Here is a 23,586-nt window from a genome sequence, read left to right as displayed (position 1 = left end):
TTCAAATGTGTCACAAAAAAATACTATTAGTGTTAATTAGTGTTAATATGACTATTCAGATATATATGAATTAACACCTTAATTAACATAAACAACATCAGTAAATGATTTCTTGACACAGTCGTTAACTATTTTGTGACGTTTCTAATCAGCGTCATTATATTTATTGTGAAGTTTTACAGCCTGCTTGTACATGTATTTACATTGATGTTTAAATTCAATCGTTCATTATGATTTGTATCACTGCCTGTCAAGAGACGTGAAACAAACTCATTAAAAAAGCTCGCTTCCTATATTCCGAGGCTACGTATTTCTCTATCACATTGTGGTTGATATATTTGATCGCCTGCCTGATTCATTTACTGTTTGAAACATTCACCATTCGTTATTCTTTTTTTTTTATTATCAGGAAAAACGACAACGTCATATCCGCATTGCAATGGATTGTGGGTTATTATTATATCAGGCAAGTGTCGAGCCGTGGTGTCGAGCAGACTTTGCCCTTAGACTCAGACAAACACGCCTCAGTTGTACCAGGATACACGCCGATAATGTCACGATTCAAAAGACCGAATAAGGCGGACTCTCTTGCGGGCTTTAGGACGGAAAAGCCCGAACCCACTGTTCCTCTCGGTCTGCTGAAGGCTGCCAGGAAAAGCGGCCAGCTTAACCTGACCGGCCGAGGTCTGACAGAAGGTAATTCTCACGTCCAGATGTGGTTGCGACCAGCAATTCAACTGGTGTTCAAATGAACTGGCGACGGTCCCAGATGTGTCGTAGGCGTGGCTGAACAATGGCTTCATCCGTGAGAAAACAACCCAGGCCAGCTTACTACTGTCCTTAAGTACTGTTGACAGTCAGTGTCATTTAGTTTTAGTGACATCATTTAGTGACATCTATCTGGTGATCTAGTGCTGGGCAGATGAAGCCTTATGAAGCTTTGAGGCTTTCTTCCTATTCGTGCTGAAAATGAGTTGAAACTTCAAACTTAGAAAACACAGCGACCTCTGGTGGCTTGTAAAACTTAAAGCAGCCCTTCAAGACTGAGGCCGACGGCCACACCACACATTAACACTGTTGGTGTTAGTTTCATAGTCTCATACCTGCAGTTCAAGAAACCTGTGTTAAATCCTTATACTTCTGTTCAAGTGCCACATTAAATCTAGATGTTATTGTGCAATATGTTACAGTGAAATAATTATGTGTTGTCCAAAAAGCCTAGATATAAAATAAGTTGCACAAAACATTAATGTAACTTTTGGTGTAGTTTAGTCCGAGTACTGTACACTCATATTTTAAGACCAAGGTTGATATTTCCCTGTGATCTGACGCAATAAATGGATCAAAAAGACACTGAAATAACATCATAATGCCGCCTTGTAAAGAGCCTGAATTCATGCTTCGTCAGGTCTGTCAGGTGGATGACAAGCAAATTACTTAAAATGCTTGTTTCCTGAATGGAGTTCAGATCAATCAGGGCTATGCTGTGCTGAGACATATTTCCATGACCTACCAGGTAGTCCAACTTCCTCACTCACTTTCCCCAACGGCAGCATCCTTTATGTCCTGTCTCTAAACAAATAAACAAGCTATCGTACAGCTCTTGGTGTCCTCAAACGGCCACAATTAGAATATTATCCTCTCCTCCACTGCTGTTCATGAATGTCCAGACAGCAGTGACATTAACGTCATGACGTCAGCTTGAATGTCAATGCCGATAGGCTTTTGCGACATATACAATATTTTCAACCCACATCATTTGCACCGCCTGGAGCAAATAAACGTGAATTTGCTTCCATTCGACTTTTCAACGACTTTGTATGTAATCTAGATGTACAAATGAGTTGCCTTGCATTTGGTCTGAATGCACCATAATGATAATGTGCCAAATACCTAGTTTAGTTGTTAAACTTTCAAAACTGTCACACTGAATGAAGCGGTAGCCAAAGCACTGGTGGCAAAGCTACAGACTTCATCAGTCACTTGATAATCTTCATTCGATACAAGCTCCAGCATAATGTGTTGAAACAATGCGCTTCACAGGAGAGAAACAAGCTTTGGAGCTTTGGTATCATCCACCATCTCTACCTAAATCCGCTGGTTGATGCTGCTTAGATGTCCTCTATATTCTGCCGATCATGAATGTACAACTGTGAGTGGGGGCAGTGCAATCCTATGGAGGGAGACTAGTCTCAAAATTACCCACAAATTAAAAATAAGAATTTAAAAATTAGGGATGTCACGATTCTCCAAATCCTCAATTCAATTTGATTTTGTTCTTTTTTTTGTTATTTTCTTTAAGCACAGTCAATGTCATTTTTAGACTAGTCTAGTATAGGATCATTGGTTTTATGGCGTGATAACTCATTTAATTTTTAAATTCTTATTTCAAAAGATGGTCTACATGGTGTCATGAGTGATATAATCTCCATTATTGGTTTTCAATGTACCACACTAAGGCCTTATTGTCAAATTTAAATCATTTATTAACAATATAAATGCAACAATAACTTGTTTCACCAGTCAATTGGAAATTGAAAACTGTAAACAAGAAGTCATGTCATAAAGTCATTACTGTGTGTTTTAAACTGGGGCGCTACACTGAGAAATGTCTTTTGTGTTCCCTCTGTAGTATTAAATCCATGCTTAATAACATGCCCTGCTACTGACCCGTTCTACTCTGCTTATGATCTCATGCCTCTGCCACAGTAGGTTAAGCATGCCGGTCCTACAGTGACCGTTGACATCCACAGATGTGTTTTAAACTGGTGCAAACTGAATTAATACACACAACACATTACTTTCAGTCATAGGCTGATCACCAGCTTATGTGCCTCATTAACACATTGTAAAACTAATGCTGAACCTGAATTTTCAACTATTTGAATATTCTTTTGTTGGGTAAGTGTTCGTTTTTCAATTTTAAGGCTCACATTTTTTTTGCAAAATACCTGTTATTAGGTCTTAAAAAGTGCACGCCAGGAGATAGAACAGGGTTTCCCATACACTCACTTATTTGTGGTGGCTTACCACAATATACACATTGGCCGCCACATATTGATTTGTTTTTGAAGCTGCCACTGTTGCAGCCCAAAATGACCAGCAGACAGAAAATCGACAGAAAGTCCTCAGTTCCTTTTCCTTTGTCTACACATACACAGTCCTCTGCAAGAAAAAAAAACTCTTAAAGGGATAGTGCTTGCCCCTTAAAGAGTAAGTACAACATTAGTATGTGGACAATATTGAAACCCTGTACAAATAGCGAGGCGAACTAGATAATGTACAATGAAATTTGTGGGGTTTTTTTAGACAAATTACTTTAGCTGGGCAATGCTTAGGTGCGCTACACACTTTGTCTCAATCTCTCACATTATTATTTTTTTAAGCGAGAAAGAGAAGAAAGGTGCACATGGGGTGTAAACTTTTCAGCCACTCTAATTCTTGCTTGGAAATGATCAGTAATACCAAATATTAGCCCTGCGAATATCAACTGTTATTCATCAAAATAATAAATTAAATAAAACTTAATCTTAGTGCAACTTGAGAAAAGTTGGCAGTAGATGCATATCAAGTGCGTATGGGAACCTTTTCCTCAACACGTTTCTGTAAATATTTCACAATAAAAGGCTTATTAAGAAAAGGGTTTCTGTCCACTGAAATGTTAGAAGGCTTTAACTCAGGTACAGAAAATGTTGAGTTGGTGTTAGCAGCATAGTGCATCAACAACTTTAACAGGGCAAATGGGAGCAGATCAGAATAAGGCTTTGTACTAAAGTATTGCAGCTTTAACAAGATTTCCTGCACCAACTCATTACTGATAAGAGTTCTCTCTTGTGGACATTGGTCAAGGTAGTATAGTAGCACTGGGTTCACACAACAGAACAAAGCGAGGGACCAAAGGGAGCGATCTCCATGAACACCTGACAAATGCTGGTTCACTTGCTTCTCAAGAAGTCAAACTGGGTCAGACTTGTAGACCAGACTGGCCTGGACCGGCAAAAATGCAAACCCACCCAACCCTACACTGTTCAGAATGTCTTAGGCAGTTTTAGGACCGGTTGAAAAATATTTTAGCTGGTATTTTTTGCTTTTCCGTTTACAAAACGGGGCAAACACTGTGGAGACCCCACCAGTCCTTTGCAGCATTTTACACACAGATGATGAAAGAGTTAAAGCAGCCTTGGGACAGTTGCAAATAGATGAAGATGAAATCTTGAGATAAGACAGAAAAAGCTGAGAATCACATTTGTTTCTCTTTAACCGTATAATGTGTGTGTGTGTGTGTGTGTGTGTGTGTGTGTGTGTGTGTGTGTGTGTGTGTGTCAGTCCCTCAGAATGTCTATCAGCTAAACATTGACACACCAGAGGAGGCCCAGCAGAACATGTCCTTCGGAGAGTCAGATCGATGGTGGGAACAGTCTGACCTTACCAAACTGCTGCTCTCATCCAATCAGATTACACAACTGACTGACGACATTAGACTACTGCCTGGACTCACCACACTGGATGTAAGAAACACCAACTCAGTCTGTAACAAGCCTGACTCAGTATTTCAGCTACCAAGTAAGCGGCCTTTTCAGACACAATGTAATACTGCACCACTGTGCTCTGAAACCTATTAATTCCAGTGGCTTGCTTCACACCAACATGGCTTTCGCTGCATTGGAATAGTTAGATGCTTGTGCTGCACTGTGACTGCGTTAAACCCAGAGGAGAGCGCAGGGCACATTATGTTGTGTCTGAAAGGCCCATTGTACACAAACTCTACATATATTATGATTATGTTAATGTACAGTAAAACATCACATCGAATGCAATACTCTGAGATGTGTTTTGTTGACTTCAGTTCAGAAATTCAACAGACTATCTGCTTTATCTCTTCCCTGCCACAGGTGGGGTCACAGTTCATTGTTTTGTCCCCCCAGTTTTGGCTTTCCTCTTTCGGTTCTTGTCTGCTGGTTGTTATGTCTACCTCTGCCGAGTACAGGCTGGTTCAGGACAGTAAATTGTCCAACATTTTTTTTTGTAAGAGAATTTCTGTCTTGCTTCAAACTAAAACTAACAAAGCTAATTAAACTAAATGACAAACTGACTAAACTGACAAACCCAAATTATCTGAAATGGTTTAAAAAGGTCAGATTTGGTCTGATTTTGATTGGAGGACCCAAAATGACATCATCCTGGGATAAATTGTATTGTTTCCAACAGAAAGGTTGTTAGGCCCTGTCACATGTATCCATGGATGGACTGTAAGTTGAAAAACATCTTTAAAAGATAAGGCCTCGAGAATATGTTTATCTCCTGATTCAATACTGTTACCATACTTAGGTGCCTTATAGATTCCACTTTGGGTTATGTTTTAATGCTTGGTCCTGATTTGACAATTGATTCTATTGACTCTATTGGTGTTCACTACAATAAAATTAATTTCACATTCAATTAGACCAATTAATAAAGTTATTTCCAATATACTTCAATATGAGCCAGTGTCAGACTTAATTTTTTAATTTTCTTTTTATGCCTCCAGATCAGTGACAGCCGTGGCGTGGAGGCATTATGTTTTCATGTTGTCCGTCTGTCTGTCTGTCCCATTCTCGTGAACGCCAAATGTCAAGAATGCATTGAGGGAATTTCTTCAATTTTGGTACTAATGTCCATTATGACTCAAGAGTGAACTGATTAGATTTTGGTGGCCAGAGGTCGAGGTCACTGTGACCTCACAAAAACATTTTTGGCTAACTGGCTAAATGATGAGATTATGACATTTATATCCAAAATGTCAGAGGCTAAATGCACTGTGAAACAATATTCTGTAAAATATGTTCTGGCCATTATTCAATGCCACAGCTTTGGAACAGTAAGTTCACTGGTGCGCGGAGGCATACAGCTGCAATGCAGTAATTCTAGTTTGAATCATTATGCAATCAGATGACCAGTGCTACATTTACAAACTCTGTGCAGCTCCAGCAGCAGTGCCTGCAGTACAGAATAGCAGGAGTCACACTCAGCTTATCACATAAAGACAGTAAGGCGAGGTGGTGACAAGACAATGGCAGATGATTTGTTGTCAAACCGAAGAGCAGAAGCACCCGTTAGGCAATATAACGGTAACGTTAATCAGGGAAATGGAGTTTATTAACCTTCTGAGAAGTTGTAGGTGTGCAGCCTGTCATCTTCAGCTATTCACCTAACAATTCCCTCTTGTTCCATTGCTCCCACAGACTGAATAAAACTACTCACTGACATATTTGAAATTGATCCGCTGTCAAAAAATCAACAGTAAATTAACACAGCGCTCCACAGATAGTGAGCATCTTTTCTTGTAAAAAGCCTCTGGATATTACCTGTGTTGTTTAGAGCTTATTCGTTGGTGGGAGAACTTTGAATGAATTAGGGTTACCCAGTCCTCCTAGCCTAACTCGTTCATTTTCTCATTATAAAATCTTCAATCTACTAAGTCACCATTCCATTGATTACATACAAAGCATTTATTTTGTCTGCTTGTAGATATTGATAAAAGGAGTGTTACTATGACTCATTAGCAGAGTTTAGCAAAGTGATAACATCAATTACATTCTAGATGTTAAACTAAAAATGGTCATGTCACCCTGACAGCTCCATGACAACCAACTGAGCAGTTTGCCCGGTGCTTTGGGAGAACTGCAGGAGCTCCAGCAGCTGCGACTCAGGTATGCACACACACACACACACACACATACACACACTAGGGTTGGGTATTGTTTGGATTTTAACAATTCTGATTCCAATTCCGATTATCTATCCAGTTTTTAACTATGGTCGATTCTAATTGTTTTGTGCAGCTGGGTTAAAACAGGTCATATTTTTCTTTCACGTTAATTTGTAACTATACTATAAACAACCATTGCAAAGGTGTCACTTTGGGCTCTGGGTAATTGTGACATCATTCCTTACTATCGTCAGAATTCTTCAATTCATTCATTCAATCAATCAATCAATCAATTCAGGAGCTCCACCTCAACCAACAGAAATCTTGATTTTACATTAATGCATGAGGTATAATCATCTTATAATTTATATGATTTGTTCTTAATCTTCTATATATGCCCACATCCATATAAGGGGTCCCTTAATTCCCCCGTCAAATAAAATGTAGACTTACTGTCTTCCCTGAAAATTAATGTTGAGTATTATTCTGTTTATATGAAAACCCATTTTTAGTAATGTAGTTTATGCTGTTCACTGCAGCCAGGACTGCACAGATTTGTACATTGGGGAGACAAAACAACCTCTCCATAAATGAATGGCACAACACAGGAGAGCCAATTCCTCAGGTCAAGACTCTGCTGTCCACTTATATCTGAAGGAGACAAATCATTCCTTTGGGGACAACAATGTAAGCATCTTGACCAGAGAAGACAGATGGTTTGAAAGAGGAGTAAGAGAATCCATCTATGTCAAACTGGAATGACCATCTTTGAACAGAGGAGGTGGACTACAACATTACTTATCACCCACCTACAATGCAGTACTGAGTTCTCTCCCCAGACAGCTTAACAACCATTCACACCTGGGCTCACCTAGCCCTAGCAACCCACATGAAGGCCGGTTGGGTCAACGACCCACAAGTGGCCCTAACGACTCTGAAACTCAGAGCTCACACGTGTCCCCAAAGACTCTGTAAGGACACTCCCACACAGAGTTTAAAAGCCTGGAACTCCCCTCCAGTTAGTTAGAACTGAAGAAGCCTCTTGGATGAGACGTGAACCGTCTTCAACAAACTGAAACAAGTCCAGCTGCCTACGATGCAGCACTTAGATTTACCATGACCTGGATGACTGAGAACCTTCATCAATATTTTTAAAAATGGTTTATTGAATTATTACCCTCAGTATCTTCCATACAAATGATTTATTTGAGTCCATTGTATTTTATACAAAAAGTTTTCCCAAGTATCAAATAGTGGACTGAGTTATATTATAAGTAAAACTGCAAGCAGGGATGAACCAGCCAAGTCGCGTCTGCTGCACACCCTGACGTGTGCAGGGCTGTGAGGGTCTGTTCATCTCTGCTTGCAGTTTAAATTTTCTTCTTATTTTCATTATTCAAAAACAGCGTCTGTCCCCGGCAGCAGAGCCAAGCAGCTCCTGCAGTTGAATGGCGGTGATTATGTGACGCGATTCAGAGCAAAAAACTTTAACTCACCATGTCTTTGTCTTTGTTATTGTAGTTACTGTCTCTGGTAACTTGTATTGAAAAAAGTGAAAAAAATCACTGCGACGGTCAGCCCTCCTGACCGAGACTTCAGTGAATTTTCCCCCAGAAAACAGCATAACTCTCCCCAAGTGAGAGCCAGACAGCGTCCTGTTTACTGATGGTGATTATGTAATTATGTAATTTGACAAAAAAATTACTTTGTCACTTTCCAGGATGCATTGTGAGTCAGGATTTCAATCACAACACATTATAACTGCATCCATATGATTATAAAAAGTCGGTGGAAACATGTTTAGATTAACAGTTGGAAACCGGAGGAAACAAAAGAAAACACACTGATGTCAATGTCATGATGTGAACCGTCATGCCACTTTTATTTCCACAGTGCCAGCATGACATGAAATGACATACTGGAGCGGCTTTAAGTGTGAACAAACAAACAGGCGGCATAAAGGCGAGCCCTCGCTGCGGGGATAATGTGGAATCTCTGTGTGAAAAGTGTGATTAAAACATTTGGCAAAATACAGAATGTTGTGCATACAGTACTAATTACAGTAAGAATGTCACTGCAGACTCATAGTATGACAGATCTGAACAATATTCAAAACATGTGATATCTAGTATACAAAAAAAACGTGTCAAATTTTATTACTAATTATTATCATTAGGGTTCAAGCCCTGATGGTGCTTTTATTTTAAACCAGCACTAACACAAAAGGGTGTTACCCTTTAGGGTTTGAACCCTAAACACCTAACATGTGTGTCCTCTGCTATGGGGTCAGCCATAACCAGTTGAGATCACTGCCAGTGGAGGTGTGTACTCTGAAGAACCTCCATAGCCTTACACTCCAACAGAACCTGCTGGAGAGCCTGCCAGAGGAACTGGGACATCTGGAGAACCTTACAGAGCTGGTAACTAAACATATTGTTTGTAGTGTCCTACACTCCCACCATGCTCTTTCTATTGACTGATGGAGATGTCGTGTCCTGTGATTGATTTAAGGACCTGTCCAACAACCATCTGACGGTCCTGCCCTCCAGCCTTGGCCATCTTAACTGTCTACAGAAACTGAACCTGTGTCACAACAAGCTCACGTGTCTGCCTGACAGCCTGGCCCAGCTCATAAGTAAGATCAACTGTACTGTATGTGTACTTACTGTCAGCCTGCTTACATGGCCACTTTTCATGCTTGTTGCAGCATTAATGATCAGATAGTTTCCACCTATATTTACCTCAACAGTAGACAGTAGACAGTTGGTGAATCAATATGTTGGGAAATTTATGTTAAGCTTAGATTTCTAGTAAAATGTACATATATACAGTGGGGTCCAAAAGCCTTAGCCAACATTGAAAATCTCTAATATTGTCACGTAAACCTAGAAATAATAAGAAAGTTTGAGGATTCAGAAAGTGTAAATATAGTTTGAGACAATATTGTTACTATAGAAATAGTGTGATGTTGTGCTACATTATTGCAGTTTACGTCTCCTTCCCACACTCTTCACGCAACCCCACCTCACTCACTCACAAGCTCTCCTGCAACATAGAGGGGTTGGAATTTGACATCCTGAGGATGAGAATTGAAAAAATAGAAATGTTTCTCCAGAATCACTATAAGAGCCTACATTACATAGTGTTTCTTTAATTGTCCACTTCTAGATTTTTTTTTTTTTTACAATTTTTATTTAGTTATCAATAACGACAGTACAGTACAAAACAACTTCCTCAGAGATAAGCAAAACAATAGAAGTGCTAGTAGTTAAAGTAGTATTGGTAGAAGTACTAGTAGTAAAAGTAGTATTGGTAGACGTACTAGTAGTTAAAGTATTATTGGTAGAAGTGCCAGAAGTTAAATCGGTATTGGTAGAAGTACGAGTAGTTAAAGTAGTATTGGTAGACGTACTAGTAGTTAAAGAAGTTTTGGTAGAAGTGCTAGTAGTTAAAGTAGTACTGGTAGAAGTACTAGTAGTTAAAGTAGTATTGGTAGATGTACTAGTAGTTAAAGTAGTATTGGTAGAAGTGCTAGTAGTTAAATTAGTATTGGTAGAAGTACTAGTAGTTAAAGTAGTATTGGTAGACGTACTAGTAGTTAAAGTAGTATTGGTAGAAGTGCTAGTAGTTAAAGTAGTATTGGTAGAAGTACTAGTAGTTAAAGTAGTATTGGTAGAAGTACTAGTACTTAAAGTAGTATTGGTAGAAGTGCTAGTACCTAAAGTAGTTTTGGTAGAAGTGCTAGTAGTTAAAGTAGTATTGGTAGAAGTGCTAGTAGTTAAATCAGTATTGGTAGAAGTACTAGTATTTAAAGTAGTATTGGTAGACGTACTAGTAGTTAAAGTAGTATTGGTAGAAGTACTAGTAGTTAAAGTATTATTGGTAGAAGTACTAGTAGTTAAAGTAGTATTGGTAGGAGTGTTAGTAGTTAAAGTAGCATTGGTAGAAGTACTAGTAGTTAAAGTAGTGTTGGTAGAAGTAGTAGTAGTTAAAGTAGTATTGGTAGAAGTGTAGTAGTTAAAATAGTATTGGTAGAAGTGCTAGTAGTTAAAGTAGTATAGGTAGAAGTACTAGTAGTTGAAGTAGTGTTTGTAGAAGTAGTAGTAGTTAAAGTAGTATTGTAGGAGTGCTAGTAGTTAAAGTAGTATTGGTAGAAGTGCTAGTAGTTAAAGTAGTAGTAGTAGTAATATAAGTAGTAGTAGTTGCAGTAGTAGTAATAGTAGTTGCAGTAGTAGTAGTAGTAGTTGTAGTAGTAGTAATATAAGTAGTAGTTGCAGTAGTTGCAGTAGTAGCACAAGCAGTAGTAGTAGTAGTAGTAGTAATATAAGTAGTAGAAGTACAAGTAGTAGTACAAGTAGTAGTAATATACAGTAAGTAGTAGTAGTTGCAGCAGTAGTACAAGTAGTAGTAGTACAAGTATTAGTTGTAGTACAAGTAGTAGTAGCAGTAGTAGTAATATAAGTAGTAGTAGTAGTTGTAGTAGTACAAGTAGTTGTAGTAGTAGTAGTAGTAGTAGTAGTAATATAAGTAGTAGTAGTTGCAGTAGTAGTACAAGCAGTAGTAGTAGTAGTAGTAATTTAAGTAGTAGAAGTACAAGTAATAGTAAAAGTAGTAGTAATATACAGTAAGTAGTAGTAGTTGCCGCAGTAGTACAAGTAGTAGTAGTTGTAGTAGTAGTACAAGTAGTAGTTGTAGTACAAGTAGTAGTAGCAGTAGTAGTAATATAAGTAGTAGTAGTAGTAGTAGTAGTAGTAGTAGTACTACTTGTACTAACTACTAGTAGAACACACATGTTAACACAGTCTTTCGTTCTGTAAGAAAGGAGCATGTTGACTGTCTGTCTGGCACTGTCAGAGTATCTGTTTGTTTGTCTTCTAATTTGATTTGACAGATGTGAAGCTGTTGGACTGCAGCAATAACCAGCTGACTGACATTCCTACAAGCTTATCAGAAATGCGCGCTATGGAACAGCTTTACCTCAGACACAACAAGCTCCGCCTCCTCCCAAAGCTTCCTGCACCCATGCTCAAGGTAACCATAGCAACATGAGCAAGAGCATCATGGTTCATGTCTAATACAGTTGTTACGTTAAATTAGTTCATGATGAATACTCAATTTACTTGGAAATACTGTATGTATAAACATTTTACAGGCTTATCATGATTAATTGACTATTGATCATTGATCAATCATTGATCATTGATCATATGGCCAATTAAAGGAATTTGCTTCCCAATTTTAACACAGGGATTGTAAAACTTGTACATTGTGTTAAATGTTTATATATTATGGCATTTAAGAAATATATTTATTTGTGTGTGTGTGTGTGTGTGTGTGTGTGTGTGAAGGATCTGTATGTTGGGAACAACCAGATTGAGCAGCTGGAGGCGGAGCAGCTGGTCTGCCTGACATCCATCTCTCTTCTAGAACTCCGAGACAATAAGATCAGAACCATCCCTGAAGAGATCACCTCACTGAGCACACTCACGCGCCTCGACCTCACCAACAATGACATTACTATGTAGGTGAATTACATCATGACACAATTACACCTAATTCCAAATTCACACTACAGTGTTGTGGGATATTTTGTTCGTCAACAGTTTCAGTAGCTCGCTGACAAAAGCCCCCGGATTACAGGTAAATCAACATTCACTCTGCTCTTAGAAATCGGCACAATAGCTTTGTGTGGATTTAAAAAAAAATGTGATTCAAGAACTCGCCAATGGCTTGCGAATGCCTGAAAATACAAAGCAGGCTCAATATGTGGTTGTGTCGGGGAGCCATGCAACAAGCTAAATCCTGTCCTGTGCATGGTATTGCATCAGGAGACCAGTCAGAGTAGTCGGGGATTCCTCCTGCTGAGAGATATTATAATATGTGACCCCTTTTCACTGAACAGGTGTGTGGTACGAATAGTACAGCAATCTGACGACTTCCAAAAGTTGTGTAGTGTGACTAAGGCAAATAAAGCAATCAACTTTTTGCCCCCATAAGCAAAACTCAACACAGTCAACATCTAGTCAGTAAACAAATATAACCACTAATCTTTCTTTTTTGAATAATTTACTGGTGGATTTTAGAGCCAGCCACTGGAACACATTTATGTACACATGCACTCCTTCAGGCACTTGAGAGAATAAGTACCAGCAGATACTGTCAGTACACTCTCATCTGAGTTTCATGTGAACTAGATGTATCTCCTGTCAGTCTTCCAGCGTCTCTCGGCCTGCTGCCCAATCTGAACATGTTGCTGTTGGAGGGAAACCCTCTGCGAGGAATCAGGAGAGACCTGCTCACTGTAGGTGACACACTGAGGACACAAACAAAGTAGATGCACAGTGGAAACATTTTGAAAAGAAAGAAAGATAGTGCAGTGTTGTCGAACCTGATATCACAGTATTAGCATACTATAATATCTTGACAAATTTATCTCAATGAGGTATAAGGTAATAATAGTGTCGGAGCTAGGTAACTGTGGTTTTTCTCTTTCAACTCAGTATTAGGGAGAGATGAGGGCTATTGACTAGACAATTTGTGTCCTTTTGCCACAAGTCATATCAACAGTCATACATTTCACATTGCATTTTAATGGATACAAACCAGAAATGATAACAGTAAACTTGCACACTACAGCTGTAGCAGGTGGTGTGTTTAGAGTTCTTTATTAATGGAATTTCAGTGACGTGTTTACAAAGAAAACAGCTGGAAATATTCACTAAAACAGACATTCATGTTATTTTTCTAACTGCTTACACTGCTCCTCTGTTGTCCTCATCAGAAAGGAACCAATGAGCTTCTGAAATACTTAAGAGGAAGAATTAAAGGTACAGTTCGCTTTTTTGCTGACTTGAAACAAAAGCCCACCCAACCTAAAAGAGTTGTTAGCTGGGTTAAAGACAAACTTTGAATTATTACAACAAAAGTTTTCAGATTCAGATTGTTTCAGCAAACCCACAGAATGAGAATTTGATCTTACATCTGTGTGTGTGTGTGTGTGTGTGTGTGTGTGTGTGTGTGTGTGTGTGTGTGTGTGTGTGTGTGTGTGTGTGTGGTTTGCAGAGGAACCTGAGGGAGCAGTTGAAGTACATACAGCCATGACGCTACCCAGCCAGGCCAAGGTCAATGTACATGACATTAAAGCTCTCAAGTCACTGGTGTACAGGTTGGTAATAAGCACCTTATTTTTTCAGTGCCATATAATGGACAATTGTACAGAAAAAACAATTACCATGATCAACGATGACATTTGATGACATGATAAGGATACAGGAGTAAATTATGATTGATTAGGTAGGGTATGTGTGGTTCAAGTGTAAGTATGTTTGGATATTTAAATTTGGAAATTTAGCAACCCAGTCTTCTGGGTACATTTATTTGCAGCCACTAGGCTGACAAATCTACCAACGTTTTTTGACACAAGCCTTTCATCATAGCATGGTGGTACACACTTTATTAGTTATGTACTTGGACATAATATAATAATATGATATAATAGTAATATTTCCTAAAGGGCCCATTCCATGAAAGCATTCCATGAGCCCTGCCTACACACTAAATGGTAGATGAAATGTAGACAGATCCTGCAGCGCACTCACATGCTTATATATGGGTCATCTGTTTTGATGACTGATATGTGTCAAAATGAGCAAGAGGAAATTATCTCATGTTGCAAATGTGAACGATGAAAACAAAAATAAAATTATTATTCAAACTGTCTTGTTGCTGTGAAGAACATGAACTGTAGATGTGGCAGCCTGTAGCTCCCTTAAACTTTGCTGCATTTTTGGTATAATTTGAGACCTTTCGCCTTTATAACTAGGGATGTAACGATACAAAAAACTCACAGTACGATATCATCAGGATGCATAGCCCACCGTACAGTATTTATCACAATATTTAAAAAAAAGGAAAAGATGACCTGAACACTGTCCTTTGATAATAAATGTGATGTGTACAATTTGTTTTTACTTTTTACTTGGGTCACTTCTGCGTTCCTTCCATAGTAAGATAAAAGTGGCCGGCCATGACCTACACATGTATGAACAGTAGCCATGAATTGTCTTTGGCAATGAATGATTGGACTATGCACAACTACGAAACAATACAGCAGCCAGTAGCAATCCCTCCCTCCCTCTGGTTGTACAGCGGGACTACCAGGGCTCCCTGGGGGGTGTGACATGGGAGGACAGCAGTACAAGTCCTGTGAATAGGCTATCTTTTTGGGAATCTGTTGATTTGTCTTGATTGACAGCTTTTGCATGACTTTAGTTTCTAAGTTACAAGACAGCGCCCTCTCCTCTCTGTTTGTATATTTTACTCGCAGGTGTGTGAACTGACGTAGATATTAAGCGTCCATAGTGCAAAGTAATAACCATAGTTAGTTAAGAGATAAGACGGGGACGTATCTGGTTCTCCTCTCCTTATAGACTTATATGGAAGAACTAGAAACCAGATGCAAAGATGGCACCCATTCAAACTAATGAGAAATACTTGCCTAGCGCATTCGCCAAAAAAGGTTCTGGCTTCCGTGTTTACTTCCTGGTTATGTGGCCCATTGAATATGTGCAGTAGAGTTTCCCCCGCTGGCCCCGCCTATGAGTTCCCGCTCGGCTCATAGACTTTAGATTGTGATGACATCATGGATTTTTAAGATATTTTTCTCAGCTTAAGGGGAAGTTTTACAAATTTAAAACCTCCATGGATTAATGATTCATAATTAAAAGGATCATAATCAACCTCGCTTGCAGTTCTTGGTGTCCTGTCAACAGTTTTACAGACGTCTCAGTAATATCTGCCAAAATGTTGTTTTTTTTAAATAAGAAGGACAATCATATTTCAGAAGCAGCAGTGTGCCCCTGCAATGTGCATATAGGGGAAACCCTGATCTACAAGATGATTAACTCCTAACTTACTGTAACTTTGTGTTTAGTGAGAAGCAGGCATCTAACATCCCAGATGAGCTGTTTGATGCTGCAGCAGATCAAGGTGTTACCACTGCTAACTTCAGCAAGAACCAGCTGACCTCCATACCTTCGAGGTACACAGGCAACACACACACACACACATACTCAACGCGGGTGGTGCTGACATTATAACTGTATGGCAAAGATCAAACGTTATATCATAACACGCAATTTTGAACATGAATGATTCCCAGACTAACTACAAGTATGTTGTTTGTGCAGACTGGTGGAGTTTCAATCTTCAATGTCAGATATCAATCTGGGTTTCAACAGACTGACCTGCTGTTCTCCTGACATCTGCAAGTTACTGCAGCTGATACACATCGACCTTGGGTACACATACACAGGCACAGATCAACACACAAAGATTAACAGTGTATATCCAATTGAAGACTGCTCCATAGACCTCTGTTTTGCTTATTTGCAATGTACAAAGTTCTACTTACACAATATTCACATGTAGGGTGGTCAATTTTTCTCTAGATTAAACAAATTTATATAAATGCCAGAAAACAATGAAATAAGTAACCCAGTCTCCCAGAGTCCGAGGTGACGTCTTCAGATGTCATGTTTTGTCCAACAGATGGAAAACCTAAGATAATCGGTTTACAATGGCATAAAATAGATAAAAGCTGCAAGGTTCAAATCAGAGGAGCTGACACGACAATGATCATCAGACCATTGGAGTTTACTGCTGCTTGCGGTTTGAATATCCAGCAGTGTGAATTTTAAACACGCAGCAAATTATTTAACATTCAGGATGTAAGTAAATAAGAATTAACCTAATGTTTTTTCATTTTCTGCTTGGGTACTGTTACATTGTTGAAAAAAGGCAGCATAATCCTATATTTTATTCTTTTTTTAGTTGATAAAACTAGTGAGAGGTGGGAGTTAGAGTACATGAGTCATTGTAATCATTAATGAGCCATGGAGATAAATATTCAGCTGCACAACAAGGTATATACCACTCAAAGCACTGTGCCTCCTGCTCATCAGAAGCAATTACCATTCATATGTACTCACACACCAATGGAGGAGCCACCGGGAGCAATTTGGGGTTCATTATGTTGCCAAAGGACACTTCAACATGTAGACTGCAGGGGTCAGAAATCGAACCACCGGCCTTCTGATTGGTGTACAACCGCTCTTCTGCCTGAGCCACAGCTGCTCATCTGATATGGTCTTGTCATGTTTGAACAGAGCCATTACAAAACATGTACATAACGAAAAATGGTGTTTGAATGACAGAAAGTCAACAGTCAGATGAAGCCAGCAATCTAACATACTGAATGAGAAGGTCTTAGGAGCAGCATATGAATGGGATTTTGATAGAGAACCACTTTTATTTTTGTTTTGTTTTTTCAGGAATAACCAGCTGAGCGATTTACCACCTGAACTGAAGAACTTAACTAAACTACGCTCCATTATCCTCAATAACAACAGGTAACTCTGTTTCAGGACCAGTTCTCCATAGTAAATCATAATAATTGTAATGAATGTGAATATATATATATAGCTTTACCCTCGACATCACCTGTTATTCATTGGCCTCATGTCCTGTGAGTTTGTGGGGGGAGCTCCGGTGTGACCCGTGGCTAACATAGCGAGGAGTTATATTCACCAAAAGAAATGAAAGCTCTTGACACACATATCAGCTGTCCCAGACTGTGTGGAAAGGATTTGGCAGCAGTTTTAAAGAAAAACTGTTCATGATTAACTTCCCCATTATACATATATTGCAACATCTAGGTGTCACAGAATGCAACTGATAGCAGTCATATGAATAAATGATCAATAATTGTTTTTTAAAATAAAAAATAAAAAGACAAAGAGGAGGCAATAACACCAAATGCTCTGCTGATATTACAGGACTAATAGAACACATTTTGGAGAGGCTACTACATTTTCCTCAAATGAGACAAAGAAGAAAGAAATTGATGAGAAATGTAAAAAAAACTGTATGATCCATTCAACATGCATCTAATAATTTTAATTTGTATGGATAAGTATGATTAACTATAGAGCCACAGTTGTTGCACTTCCTGTTTCCATGTGTCCTTCCCTAAACTACAGTGTTACAATAATATTAATATTAAAATATTAAAGCAGCCCGATCATTATGTCCCTTATCCCATCAGATCAGCTGACCAATAAATAAACAGTGCAGAAAAATATAACTTGATAGGATACCTGTGGTCACTTGCTCTAAGCACAGGTAGCCTCCTCTCTGCTTGCTCATCAGGTTCTCTGATATGCATTCAAGGGATGGCAACATCCTTAATTATAGCGGACCTCGATCGATATCAAGCTGAAGGGTCAGAGGGGTGAGGATGGGAGGAAGCAGAATAAGCTGAACACTGTATGTTCTGCAGTAAATCAGTCAGCCTGACTGAAGTCAGTTATCCACTCAAAGTCTTTGTACTGATCACAGGTTCAAGTCCTTCCCTGATGTCCTCTATCAGATAGTTTCCTTGGAGACGGTGTTGTTCAGTAACAACCAGCTGAACGAGGTGGACCCATGCCGTCTGATCAAGTTGGTTCATCTGTCAACGCTGGATCTTTCAAACAATGACCTGCTGAAAATCCCCCCTGAACTGGGCCTGTGTACCAGCCTCAGGTATGAAGCACACCTGAGCAAAGAAACAGAACTCTGCACACTGTCCAGAACCTTCTTCCAGCATGTGTTTGTATTTGAACTCATTTACTGCAGTACACCACCAGCTGCTGTCTCCAGTGTTTTTGATGTACTGTAGGACAATGACAATGGTGCGATTCAGCATTTTCCATTTGTGGTGTCCACTTCATTCCAGGAGTCTTTTTTTATTTTTCCTAAGTTAGCATCACAGTCTTTAGTTGGTAGTTTAATAAAGGTATGCTATGCAGAATTTCCCTAAAATAAACAATGTACAGCAGTGTTTCCCCACATGATTTCCTGGAGATATGGTGGGTCCCTCTAGTGGAGTATAGGAACATGCTCCCCCAGAAGAAAATCTTGCACATTTTAAAGATAAATAGATCAATCTGGTGCACTTCATGCACACGAAATTTATGATATAGCCTCTTAATTTTCCTCTCAAACAAGAAACTGTAGAAAATAAATCATTTTAAAATGGTAAAATACACCGATCAGGCATAACATTATGACCACCTGCCTAATATTGTGAAGGTTCCTCTTGTGCAGCCAAAACAGCTCTGACCTGTCAAGACATGGACTTAAGACCTCTGAGGGTGTCATGTGGTGTCTGGCACCAGGGCATGTTTTAGTGGATCCTCTGGGTCCTGTATGTTGGGGGGCGGGGCCTCCATGGATCAGACCTGCTCCAGCACGTCTTACAGATGCTCGATCAGATTGGGATCTGGGGAATTTGGAGGCCCGGTCAACACCTTGGGCCCTTTATTGTGTTCCTCAAGCTGTTCCCGAGCAGTGTTTGCGGTAGCGATGGGATACTCGATTCCTTTTACTGACTCGAGTTTGTATGAGTCACTCACTAAAGTGAGCCTTAACAGCCTTAACTTCAACACAGGTCATAGCATCGCACCTGAATAGAAGAGTGAATTTGGCCCGTTGACCCAGGTCTTGTGTTTACATCACAGCTGAGCCAAGACGGAGGCGATAAATACCTCTGACTACTGGAGTAAATCCTGATAATATACATTGACATTGCACACAAAAGCCAAATGTTAGCAGCTCTAAATGGGTTTTTGGCCAGTGTAAAAGGGGTATAATCATTATTTTATATATTTCTCACAGTGTGTTTCTTTTTGACTGATCTGGTTCTTGTTCGTTGTTGCATGTCGAGAGGTGGGTAGAGTTGTTTTGATTGGATTTTGTTGATTTGTGGATTATTTATTAATATGTGTCTTTTCTGCAAAAATGAGCAGACAGGATGAAGCATGCCCTTTGGCTGCATTCACATAAAATCCAGCAGCTGGCACCTTACCACAGGATTGTGCTGAGAGCTGGGCATGTTCATTTGTGGTTTAGCAAGTAACTGCTGTGAAACAATCAGAAAATAACATGTTATTTCTCTGATACACTGCTTTTGTTTTGCTCTCCATTCAATCATGATGGGTGTTCAAAAAGCAGTAATTGTAAAATGTGAGAGAAAATCCAACCCACTTTATAAATTGAGGCTTGTGTTGTCCTACAGGTGTCTGAGTCTGGAGGGGAATCCTTTCCGCACACCCAGAACAGCCATCGTGGCCAAAGGAACAGATGCAGTGTTGGAGTACCTCCGCAGCCGCATACCTACATGACCCCTGACCTCAGCTGAGACAGTTTCACTACCTGATCAACACAGATCTTTTTTGAGCACAAAGCTATTAAAACAATACATCAACTGCAAGTATCTATATAAACCAAATTAAGTTTTGTCAGCAAACTGTTGGCAATTATGTATGTGTTCACTTTTAAAATATGCTCTGTTTATGCTTGCAATAAAAAGAATTCTATTCACACTTAGTAGTCTTTGCCCCGCCTGTTTAGTCGAGTGACTTGTGGTTTGCCAGCCTCCTTTTATTAACCATCATATTCCAAGTTTGAATCAGAATGGGGGATTGACACTGTTGCATAACATGGTTCATGTGCCTCTTGCTTTAATGTCTTTCTTCATTGACCTATTTCTCATTAAATCAACATTCACTTTGTCAAAGTGTAATTTCAACCTAAATGTGAGCTGGAGGTAACCTCACACTGACACCAGGTGGGAGTGATCTCATCCCTTAGTCTTCCTTCAGAGTACAGGAATTCAGACTTTGAGCTCTTCTGTAGTTCGCTGTTTGTCATCCATAGACCTGGACCAGAGATTTGTAATATTTATCCTTCAGTAGTACTGGGATAAGGGATACTTAGCACTTTTCCAGTCTACTGACTGCCCTAAGCGCTTCACAACATTGACATGCACCCCTTCACACACACCATATCCATACACTGATTGCAGAGGCTGCCATGCAAGGCGCTGACCTGTGGGGGTGTGTGATGTTTTATGAGTGTGGTGGCCAGTGCTATCCTGTTTGCTGTTGTGTTGGGGCAGCAGGTTGAGGAATGCTGACCCGAAAGGCCAGTGACATTATTTGGGTGGAGCTGGACCTCCAGGCGGTGATCTCTAAAAGGAGGATGCTGTCGGAGCTATGTGGCATCTTGGACAATGTCTCCCACTCTGTCCATGGTGAGCTGGTCAAGCACAGGAACACATTCACTGAGACTCATTCCACCGAGCTGCACAACAGAGCGTCATTCATGCTTGTGGCCATCAGACTTTTTAACTCATCCCCCAGAGTGTCACACTCAATAGCAATTATGTAGCATTTTTTTATACTGTTAACCAATGTCAGTTATTACACATTGCATTATTACTCATTTTATATCTACACTGTAGTTAGTGTTTTACAAGGCACATCTCTATTTTCATTAGTACTTCTACTTCATGATGTGTATACTGTACATATGTATGTATATATATATATATATATGTGTGTGTATATAAATATATATATATATGTGTGTATATAAATATATATATATATATATATATACACAAAGTTGTCATATTTTATAGTTGTATGTACATATTTGTTTACAGTTTTATATTTTAGTACTTTAATATTATGAAAACAGAATTAAACAAGATTGTGAAAGCACTGAGTAATCAGTGTCAGAACAAAATTAGAACAAATTGAGTCAATTTGAAGTATTGTTCAGTCAGTTTTTCTACCTGGCCAACTTCTCTACAAATAAACTGGCTGTGTCTAATATATGACAACATGTTGATGTTGACAGTCTGGATTTCTGATTTCTGATGCTCATAATTGTCAAATCAGCCCTTTTAGTTGGAGATTAGAAACACGTTTCATAGATCTCTTAAATGAAGTTTTGACTTGTCAGAATGACAGATATTTTGAACTGGAATTAGGAATAGTCATTATTTAATACATTATTCATGTTTTTTGATATCATGGCAAGTCATGCGATTGTGTTTCCCTCTTCATGCATGTGTGTAGGGGTTGAACTCTTTAAGTTGGCATATGTCCAGGCTTGTTGAATTTAATCAGGTTAGATAAAACCTATTAATGTTATAATTTGAGTTGTCCCTTTATTTTGAAGGCAGAGGGCAGAAATGGAAAACAGTTTCATAGTTGCGCTGTATAATCTGTGTTCATTTCATATTGAAAACTTGTGATGAACCACAATACAGTTGCTATTGTTATGTTATGCAACACTGGGGACCGGGTTTGCTTAACAGTCGGCACTAAAAATCATACTGCAATGACAACTGCTGTTTTACTTTCATCAGTAAGTTTTAGTCTAAATCTGTGCTCTGGAGCTAAGCAGACTCTCCGCTCAAATTTAAATTGAATCCTCTGATGAGAAGGGTTCTTGGAAGAGGAAATAGCATTATTCCATATCTTAGGCCAGTTCAACTCAAATCCAAGCTCGTCAAGGTCTTCATCTCAGACCAGAGTACAGCAGCCTTGCTCAGATGTTGAAATATTGGGCCTTAGCCAAACCAAGAATTATTTAGATTGTCAACTGATAATTGCACCATGTTTAAGTTATTCCAAAGCTCTATCATGAAATCAAAATAAACATTATGACTGTAACCTGAGTCTCATTAAATTAATTAAAGGGGCACTGTGTAGTTTGAGGAAGAAATTCAACCTCAGAATATTTACAATATTAATGAGAAACTAATACAAACTCAGAAATATGTATTTTTTCCATACAGGAATCAACAAGCTGTTCTCAGAGGAAAATAAGGTCCCTGAACACTGTTTGAAGCTAGAAAGGTGGCAGGGTCCGCCACATATACACAAAGTACAACAGTGTAAATTGTTTTGTCCTTTACGATCAGTTTGTTTATACAGTCATGAAAACAAAGAGAGTTTGTTTATTGAGTTTGTTTATTTAGTTTGTTTAGGCAGAAAAATGAAGCCCTTTCTCATCTCATTAACATTTCAGAGTAAAACCCTAAGACAAACCTTGACAAAGAACCTTGACATGGATGAAGCAGTCACATGCTACATTGTATGTTGTCAATCCTTTCAACAATTGGCCAACACTGGTCAGTTTGCTTCCGTTTCTATTGTGTGACGAGGCTCCTTTCGAGCTGTGACCAACTTAACTCTGTGTTGCATCTTCTTCACCTCTCAAAGGAGCTCTTTTTTGGTGTCTCGCTCTTGTGTCACAAGAAGGATGCAATGAACATGTGCCCACCAAAATCTAAGCAGATCTTATCAACCAGAGTCCACAAAGGCAAAGTAGGGTCATCTCAATGTCTTTCCATGCTATGCCCATGTTCCACATTAATATCACAGTGAGTGATTGTACTATCAAAAGCAGCTAACTGAGGTGAAAATGGCCAAGAGACATTTAACCAAATATTAGAATTACTGTATGTATATTTTTGAGCCAGCAGATTTGGTCACATCTTCAGACCGATAATAAATTAATTATTGAACCAAACTTCATGAATGGTTTTGTGACAAAGTTTGTGTTTGTGTTCTGCTCATTCCATCACAGAAAAATGAGGGCTGTAGAAATCATTAGAACTCAAGACAGACATGATATACATGTTCTTTACAAGTGGATGTAAACTTTTGTGTTCACTTTCAGGAGTCATTACTAGTTACTACCGATTTTGCTGCATCATAATAAACTTTTCTGCAACTACATAACGGTGGACTTTTACTGTCAGGAATTTATTGGAAAAGGTTAGTGTTTCTTACCAAATCATTGGAGCAAATATTTTAATGGTACTGCAGGCAGAGAGAGAGAGAGAGAGAGAGAGAGAGAGAGAGAGAGAGAGAGAGAGAGAGAGAGAGAGAGAGAGAGAGAGAGAGAGAGAGAGAGAGAGAGAGAGAGAGAGAGAGAGAGAGAGAGAGAGAGAGAGATAGATAGATAGATAGATAGATAGATAGATAGATAGATAGAGA

The 23,586-nt window shown here is 39.0% G+C and overlaps 1 protein-coding gene across 1 annotated transcript; it reads left to right on the top strand.

Moving 5' to 3' along the window:
* The first annotated feature begins 444 nt into the window (after positions 1–444).
* On the top strand, positions 445–20,116 carry lrrc40 (leucine rich repeat containing 40). Its single transcript, XM_084355817.1, has 15 exons — positions 445–696; positions 4,327–4,508; positions 6,616–6,689; positions 8,979–9,108; positions 9,200–9,323; positions 11,580–11,719; positions 12,037–12,209; positions 12,899–12,989; positions 13,470–13,515; positions 13,751–13,853; positions 15,621–15,728; positions 15,877–15,987; positions 17,020–17,097; positions 18,086–18,271; positions 19,806–20,116. The coding sequence occupies exons 1-15, from the start codon at positions 552–554 to the stop codon at positions 19,909–19,911; spliced, it is 1,797 nt and encodes a 598-aa protein (XP_084211943.1). The 5' UTR covers positions 445–551; the 3' UTR covers positions 19,912–20,116.
* Positions 20,117–23,586: the final 3,470 nt, after the last annotated feature.

This window comes from Pagrus pagrus, assembly GCF_965226575.1.
Source record: "Pagrus pagrus genome assembly, chromosome: 6".
Classification (NCBI taxonomy): domain Eukaryota; kingdom Metazoa; phylum Chordata; class Actinopteri; order Spariformes; family Sparidae; genus Pagrus; species Pagrus pagrus.
The sequence above is the reverse complement of the archived record's forward strand: the minus strand, read 5'-3'. Positions and strand labels throughout refer to the sequence as shown.

Coding starts and splice junctions, on each gene's coding strand:
- lrrc40 (XM_084355817.1), top strand. CDS start 552: ATGTCACGATTCAAAAGACCGAATAAGGCGGACTCTCTTGCGGGCTTT. Junction 4,509..6,615: donor CTGGACTCACCACACTGGAT/GTAAGAAACACC, acceptor TCACCCTGACAG/CTCCATGACAACCAACTGAG. Junction 17,098..18,085: donor ATTATCCTCAATAACAACAG/GTAACTCTGTTT, acceptor TACTGATCACAG/GTTCAAGTCCTTCCCTGATG.